The 8,505-nt window shown below is 47.5% G+C and overlaps 1 protein-coding gene across 2 annotated transcripts in view; it reads left to right on the top strand.

Moving 5' to 3' along the window:
• The window catches only part of PRAG1 (PEAK1 related, kinase-activating pseudokinase 1), a 19,644-nt gene extending 11,139 nt beyond the window's left edge, over nucleotides 1-8,505 (top strand). For both annotated transcript variants that reach the window (XM_042811979.1, XM_042811980.1), the window contains exons 4-6: nucleotides 853-1,010; nucleotides 3,470-4,209; nucleotides 7,188-8,505. In XM_042811979.1, coding sequence (XP_042667913.1) covers nucleotides 853-1,010; nucleotides 3,470-4,209; nucleotides 7,188-8,225 — 1,936 coding nt within the window. In that variant the 3' untranslated portion in view covers nucleotides 8,226-8,505. The remainder of the gene's footprint in view (nucleotides 1-852; nucleotides 1,011-3,469; nucleotides 4,210-7,187) is intronic.

Below are 8,505 nucleotides of genomic sequence, written 5' to 3'. Positions count from 1 at the left end.
GCCTTTGTTTACTGGCCGTAGAGTCTGAACTGTACCAAAGATGGGGTGTTTGATTTCAACACCTCCTGTTGTTTTCCAGAGAAGAAAAAATGAAGAAAATGCAGGGGAAACTCTTTATCACGTTCTGTATCCTGCTTGCCTACAATTGATCGTTTGAACTGTGACTCTGGCAGGACATAAGGACAGCTTATGGTTTATGTATTTATTTCTTTTAGATGGAAGTTGTATGACCTTTAGATGGAAGTGGGCCTTACATTAAAAATTGCATGGTAGGTCCTGGGTTTGGCATGCTCTTGTTTTCTGCAGAGGTCATTCTTTTTTTGGAAGATGTCAATCGTTACAACGATGCACCAAGGAGATGATGATTGCCAGTGATGGAACTTCCTTATCCTCTTGCCTCTGCCAAGTAGGAGCTGGATTCTGATGCCCAGTCCTTCTGTAAAATGGGAGAAGTGATGCTTTGCCTTTCCACTGAGTTTTACCAAGGGCAAATAATGGTGGGTCCCCACTTCCCAGTGGCAATGGCCAAAATGGGATATGATTCAGGACCACACTAGGAAAAAGAAGATGCAGACCAGGGTTGGGTGCTGTCACCCCAATGGGTCTCTCTCTGCTCAAATGCAGCGGGTTTCTCATGGGGACTGGTGCTTTGCAGGGCTATAGCTTGCTCAGTGTCAGTGGGATACGATCCCCAAGTTCTAGAGCAAGAAGAGGAAAAGTGCACAAGGTAATAGCGTGTCAGTATGGATGTGCAGAGATCAAGCTGAGGCTGCTCTCAGCTTGATTCTCCATGCAAAAGTGTATGCATCATGTCTTTTGCTGTCTCCTGACCTCTCTGTTTACTCTCCCTAGGCATGCTCTGAAGATGAACCCAAATAACGCTGAGTTGGAGAGGGCCAGCAACAGCTCTGCTGAGAGCCTGAGCCCACCTTTCAGGAGCGTCCACGTCAGCTTCACAGCTGGCTCCTCCGACAGCCTCAACTCTGACACTCAGGCCGGCAGCGATGGCAGTAAGTGGCTGCAGGGTAGAGGAGAAGTAGCATTAGCACTGAGGAGGGATTGCCCTATACTGAGTACCACTGCTGGAGCAGCATTTGCAAAGCAGCGGTCACAGGGATCCCATAACCTAATTCTCCCAGCAAACCACTGTATCGAATCATAGAATCATTAAGTTTGGAAGAGACCACTAAGTCCAACCATCACCCCATCCCCACTATGCCCACTAACCATGTCCCTCAATGCCTCATCTCCACATTTCTTGAACACCTCCAGGGGTGGTGACTTCACCATCACCCTGGGCAGCCTGTGCGAGTGCCTCACTACTCTTTCTGAGAATAAATTTTTCCTAATATCCAATCTGAAACTCCCCTGACAAAACTAGAAGTCATTATTTCACCCTCCTGCTTCTTGATACACTTAAGATGAATGTGGCAGAGCCAGATCAACATCATGGCTTTTTCCTCATTCATTTGGTCAGAGCCAAATCTGTTTGTCCTGTGATTCTCCTCTTGTCTGGATGAAGCCCCTGTCTGAAAGCAGTTCTGTTTGTCTTGGTTGTGCTCCATATGTTGCCCAAAGTTGCATTCATGGACAGTCCTTAAAGGATTTGAAAAATACCAGACTCTTGTGCTAGTAGTTGATCTCTCCCTCTCATTGTGTTCCCAGTTGTTTCTTGAAGGGGGAAAATCTGCCTGCACTTGTTTAACTGAAATTAAAAAATACTAATATGAAGTCACTTTCTTCATAAGTGTGTAACTTAGACATGTGCTAACATGTTTGGCAGCTCAGAAAGTATTTCCTTTTTGCAAAAGCAACCTTCATGTAGTGGAAGTTCTGTCTTTCCAAGAGCAACAGCGTGCGGCTATAAAATTAAGAGTCAGAGCTCTGGAAAGTCGATTTTTCCACTTCTATCTTGGACTCTCAGAGTGAGACTGCCAGGAAATTGCACATGGGGAAGGAGAACTCACATGCGTCAGATCTTTACTTGCAGGGCACAGGAGCAATTTGCAGTCAAAACTTATACAAGAGAAGAGGATTTCTCTGCCTCCACTAGCAGAGGCGACTTTAAACTCAACTCAGGAAGGCTGTGCTTTAAACTGAGTAACCTGTATGTAATTTTTTCCTCTTGCTGATGTAAGCAAGCAGTTGTTATGCAGTCAGCCATTGTGTGAGGTGAGCCCGCATTAATTGGCTATGCTGTCAGATGTTAAAATATGGGGCGGTGTTCAAGCCCTTTGCTGCAGAAGGAAGGACTCTACCCTGAAGGTGCAGAGCGCAGTACGGAAAGTTATGGAAGGCTTTCAGTTGTTAACCTATGCTTAGGGCAGAGCCCAGCAGCACATAAAAAAGAGGCGAGAGCAATTTGGCGTTTGTGGGTGTGCATGTGAACTGGTTGCCAGAGGTTCCAGTAATGCTGCTTGTTCCGTAAGTTTCTATCTATCAAATGAATCCTACCTCTTGAAGTGGGAATCTGACTGCATATCCTGGTGATTGTGTTACTCTTGGACTGCATGCTGAAGAATTCCTCTTAGCTGCATCTTCTGTTAAAGCCCCTTGGAGTGGAAGTGGCAAGACATGCTCTGCTGAATGCCTCATCTGCAGTTCTGCCAGTTTTTTGATAGAGGGGATCTTTCCTGCAGACCAGGCAGGGACTCTGTATTTTTTTCTGTCTCCCTGACCTGAAAGTCTTGGTCTTTATTTCAGTGTCAATCATCCTTTTTCCACTTTTTTCCTCTTCTGCATCCATATTACTTGTCTCCAGCCAGGTAGAAAGGCAACAGCTACAGCTGCCTGAATGAGCGTTCCTGTACTTGTGTAAATGCTGTAGGGAGCTGAAAGGGTTTTGTGGTATGCAGTGGGGCTGGTTGCCCTCTGAGCAGGGAGGTCTGATGTAAGCTGGGGACAGACAGTGGGGAGGCCAGATTTCTTCAGAAGAGTGGAGCTTGCCAAACCCCATACAATGACCCTTACCCAGTGTAAGGCAGGGAGACGTGTTCAATATCCTTGTTGGGCTGCTCTGCTCATGTTTAAACCAGAGCTGTGTGTTGTATGAGTCACTCTTATCATGCCATGCTGCTGAGGCACTGGGTGGCAGCTCCCAGGTGAAACAGGCTTTGCTTGAGAGATTGCTGTCCAACAAGAATCCCTGAGATCTTCATTCTTACCTCCTTCTGTATGATGTCACAGCTTAAATATTTATCCTCTACCAGCTTTTTGCTATCGTGCATGCAGTTCATAGGAAAGCAATTTCTGATCTGCAGACCATTTCTTTAGCTAGCTGGTTGCATCCTGCTTTTCAGAGCTGCTGTATTAAAACAGATTAAAGACCCAACCCCTATGGTGTAGCTTTGCAGGTGATGAGAATTGCCTGTTGGGTACTGGTGGAGGTAGCTTGTAGGGATGGCAGGTACATGGAGAGGGGTCCGTGCTCTCCACCGTGGATGAAACCCTGTACTTTGCTGTCTCCTAGGACACTCGTCTGAGCCAAACCACTCACCCCCTCCAGCTGAAATCCTGGCCTTTCCCCCTGTCCCCTTCCCTCCTGCCTCCGGTGATGACAGTCTCTCTTCTGTCTCAAGCCGCCCGCCTCCTCTGCCTCAGAAAAAGACAGTGAGCAGGACAGTGTCCTCCCCAGATGGCTTTTTTGGGGGACAGGGGTCTTCAGGCAGAGCAGCTGGTACTGCTTGCCCCAGGCTGAACGTCAGCCATTCTGAGAGCAACGTCTGCCTCCATGAGGACTCTCCTTTCCTCCACCCGGCCAGTCTCAGAGGTCACCCCAGCATCTTCTCCTCCTCAGAGTCCCTGGAGAAAGGCTCCAAAGGAAATGGCTACTGGGGCTCAGCCACCAGCAAGAACACAGGGACCTGCGTCCCCAGTAGAAACCTCCAGTCCCGTTCTTCCTCGCAGCTCAGCATGTCCAGCCAGGTATCATCAGGCTCCAGCCTCCAGCTCCACAACCTCCTGAGCAATATTGACAGCAAGGAGGGGGTATACGCCAAGCTGGGGGCCCTCTATGCTGAGTCCTTGCGCCGCCTGGTTGCAAAGTGTGAGGATTGCTTCATGCGGGAGCAAAAGAATGAGCTGCACTTCAATGAGAACAACTGGTCGCTTTTCAAGCTGACGTGCAACAAGCCCTGCTGTGACTCAGGGGATGCAATCTACTACTGTGCCACCTGCTCCAAGGACCCTTCCACCACCTATGCTGTGAAGGTAAGGCCGTGACAAAGGTAAGCCTGGGCAAAGAGCTGCAGGCTCTGCATCCCACAGAATCGTAGAATGGCTTGGGTTGGAAGGGACCTCAAGGACTCATCAAACACCAACCCCCACGCTGTATGCAGCACTGCCATCCTCCACATTTAATACTAGACCAGGGCCCCATCCAACCTGGTCAATAGCAGAGCTGGGACTGAATTTCTGGGTTCCTTTCCATTGGGCACCAAATGAAAGAGCAGAATTAGCAATACAGATTTAAGAAGCATCACCAGAATTTGCTGGCCTGTTTTCTTCAGGTTCATCATTCTCACAGCTGAAGTTTGGCAAATGAAAACCCCTCCCAAGATTGCTAGTCTTCCTTCACACCTTGAAAGAGTTGATTTGGAGATGTAGGTTTTTGTTGTAACAAATGTCAGCTGGGTGCCTATTTCTGCAGACTGTTGGGGTTTACAACACAACCTGTTTCTCTCTAAAAAAAACTTTGTGCAAATGCTATGCTGTAAAGTTAGCATTGTTCACCTTTGACAACAGAAGCTGCTTAAAAGCTATCAAATACATCCATTTTCCCTCTGCCTGTCTTTTAAGTGAATGGTTTGATCCAGAAACTGTGTGAGTGCTTGCATGATCTTGAAACTACAGGCTTTAAGGTTTTTCGGGTCTCAATTAAACAAGGCAGGGCTGACCTAGACATGCTGTGTAAGGTCAGGCTTGCCTGAAATACATACATTCCTGTCACTGTGTAGAATCTACATTTGAAATGGAAACTTGAGGTGCCATGGTCAAGCTCTCTGAAACCTAGATCAATAAACTTCATGTACATTTCATGGATTCAGTGTTCTTGACCCAAGTTACTGCTGGAATACTGAACCTTTAATTTCTATTTGGACTTCAGCCTAGGGGAAGTTCATTGCTGCTTCCTCTTCGTATTGCTTTTAAAGACCTAAAATAATTCCCCAAAAAAGCAATGCTAGAGATGCATTAAGCAAGAAGAAAAATTTATTCTGAACTGTTTTCACTAGTACAGCCCCCAAGGGGGTGTTTTAGCTAAGTGATAGCTTTAAAGCCAGTTGACTTTTTTCAAAGAAAGTAGGGTCAACCCAACAGGAGGGCTCCAAATAACCAGAGTAGAGTTGGATGGGGGCTTGCTGCTAGTCCAACGCTCAGAGCAGCAGCTTCTCTTCCATGTTATTCCTAATCCATGGAAAATTTCCTGCAGAAACCTGAGAACTGCATGGTGAAGTGGCATGTTCCTTTGCAATGCGTGATCCCCTGTGGTACACGCAGACCTTCCATCTTGCCTGCTGTGCCTGGGGGGGTTCAGAAGCTAAGCTCTACTGCTGTAGTGGATGAATTACTGCCAAGGCAGAAACACCACATTTTAGTCTCTTAATGGGTCTGTGCTTGTCTCCCTGTGCTCTTGCTATGCTGCAGAGCACTGTAATAAAGCCAAAACCGGTCCAACAGGGCAGTGCTCTGAGCCAGCATTAAGTGAAGTTACATATGTGCTTATGCGTGTGCACTCGCACATCTGCAGTGTTCCAGTGGGCCACCTTCTTTTTGGTAGATGAAATAGAGAATACTTGTAAAGCTTTACCGTTGGCTGATTTCTAACTGCTCCTCCTGGCTTGTGGTACAGATTTTTGGACATGTAAGAAATCACAGACCTGTAGTTAAAATTAGATTTGGATAACTCATGACCGGTAGAGGACCTGACTTGTGCAGCCAGAGCCAGAGTTTGGTCTGTGCAAAGGCAGGCATGGATACATCTAAATTTGCTGGAAGGACCCAAGGTTACATGAAATGTCTTCAGAGGAATTAAGTCAAGATACACTCTACTCCTTGGCTTCTTTCTCTGCTTAAAGATGAATGACTAATCCAGCCTCAGGCTCTTACTTGGTCTTGCTGCATGGAGGATGCCTCTGGTGCAAGTGAAAGTCATGAAGATCAGCTGACTGGGGAGGATCTCCCTGACCCTATCTGGTTGCATTTATTCTCCTGAGGATTCCTTTTTCCCTTGTCCTAAGCCTTATGAGTCTTACCCATGTGCAGGAGGAGCAAGCAAATTTGAGCAGCAAGGATATGGAAAGCTTCCTCTGCCATTGGAAACATTTGGGCTTGCTGTGACCCAATCTGCAGTCTGTCCAGCTCTCCAGAGATTATCTTTCCACAAAATAAGCATGTAGCAGAGTATTTTTGTTTAGAAGAGAAAGGACAATAGGAGCTTCAAATGCTCTATCTCCACACTATCATCTCATCTGAGTGAATTACCTGCAAACGCCTGGATTCGAACTGCTGCTAGTAGAATACAAAAGCAGCCTGCTTCCCTAGCTCCTCTCTATTATTGAATTTATTTTAACTCAGAGGCAAAATTGATTTCTTGTCTGATTTTGCACGCATGCCGTGACTGGCAGTGGCACGCTCCAGGGTTTGAAACCTTTTATGCTGTGTTTCAGCCTGTTGTTGATTCCTGTGGGTAAGATATAAATATATCCCTAAATAAAAGGGGGAAAAAAAAGTATAATAGAAATGCCAGAAGGCCCCATAAGTTAATGGATACTCCCATAATAAAACTGGTTTGGAGTTTGCTTAGTCTTTAATGCTCAAATACAAAATGAAGTGAAGACAGAGTCACATTAGTTTAAGGAAATCTAGACTAGAAAATGTTTTGTGGTTTTTGTTTGTTTGTTTGTTTGTTTGTTTTTCCCCTTGAGTTTGGAGCTTTATCAGTTATTTCTAAATCTGTTGTTTGCTCCTACTTTCTCCCACTTTCCTCTGGAGCTTTTTTTTTTCCCCTGTGCTGATGAGTATAGTTTGTTACTGGTTTTCTTCAGCCATTGGTCAGGGTAATTACTGAAGCAAGGAAGTGAAGTGTTTGAGGAGGATGTGAAAGGAACTCCAGGATGCAGAACCAGAGAAGGGTGCGGTGGGAAGAAAGTGCTGACAGATAAGACATCTCTTTTGGTCTCTCCTCACAGATATGTAAAACCCAAGAGTCCAAGGTGGCTGCTTCGTACTGCAGCCCCCCAGTGCCGGTCCACTTCAACATTCAGCAGGACTGTGGGCATTTTGTGGCCTCTGTCCCCTCCAGCATGTTGCTGGCCTCCAGTGTGGGGAAGAGCATGTCTGGGGATGGCCTCCGTCCCTCCCGCACCACCAGTGAGCATGATTGTGTGGTGGTCATCACCCGCGAGGTGCCAAGCCAGACCACCGCCGACTTCGTGAGGGACTCGGTGGCACTGCACCAGGCCAAACCTGAGATGTACGAACGTCGGGTTTGCTTCTTGCTCCTCCAGCTCTGCAATGGCCTGGAGCATCTAAAAGAGCACGGCATCATCCATCGGGACCTGTGTCTGGAGAACCTTCTTCTTGTCCCCTGCAAGCCCCCAATGAGCTGTGCGAAGGCCAGAGATGACAGAAATTTGCCCCGCCTCATCATCAGCAATTTTTTGAAAGCTAAACAGAAGCCAGGATCTGGAGACTCCAAACTGAAGAAGAGCCAGGCCCGGCTGGCCCCGGAGATTGTGTCAGCTTCTCAGTACAAGAAGTTTGATGAGTTTCAGACTGGAATTCTCATCTATGAGCTCCTGCACCAGCCCAACCCCTTTGAGGAGAAGGTGCACCTCAAGGAGCAAGAGTACAGCCCTGAGGACCTCCCTTCTCTGCCCAGCCTGTCCATTTACTCCCGGGGGCTCCAGCAGCTGGCCCACCTGCTTCTGGAGGCAGATCCCATCAAGCGCGTGCGGATCACCGAGGCCAAGCGGATGCTGCAGTGCTTGCTGTGGGGACCACGGAAGGACCTGACTGAACAGCCCCTCAGCCACGAGGAAGCCCTCCACCAGGTGCTTCAGAACTGGGTGGACATGAAGCGTGCCCTGCTGATGATGAAGTTTGCGGAGAGGGCTGTGGACACGGAGCGGAGCGTGGAACTGGAGGACTGGCTGTGCTGCCAGTACTTGGCCTCTGCTGAGCCTGTCTCCCTCTCACACACATTAAAACTGCTGCAGCTGCTCTGACCTTGGACATGTCTCAGAGGTGGCTGAGGGCTCCCGATTGCCTTGCAGTGAAAGGTACACAGCCCCATTAAAATGTGAGAGGCTTGAATCTTGGCTGTGAACATGCGTTCATTTCCTATCCTGTGCTTTGGTCAGTGTAAGACATGGTTAGTACCCCGAGCACTAATTTGTGAGCAGGCAAAGCTGGGAGCCTACTCCTCTAAAGGAGGACTTTTTTTGTATGGTAAGTCTGTGGACTAATAAACTCCTGCCTTTGTGTGCATGTTTCTCATGAACAAAA

The sequence above is a fragment of the Centrocercus urophasianus genome, unplaced genomic scaffold (genome assembly GCF_019232065.1).
Source record: "Centrocercus urophasianus isolate 14NV4802_14NV808 unplaced genomic scaffold, USGS_Curo_1.0 seq_13, whole genome shotgun sequence".
NCBI lineage: Eukaryota > Metazoa > Chordata > Aves > Galliformes > Phasianidae > Centrocercus > Centrocercus urophasianus.
This window is presented reverse-complemented; position numbering and strand designations above follow the sequence as displayed.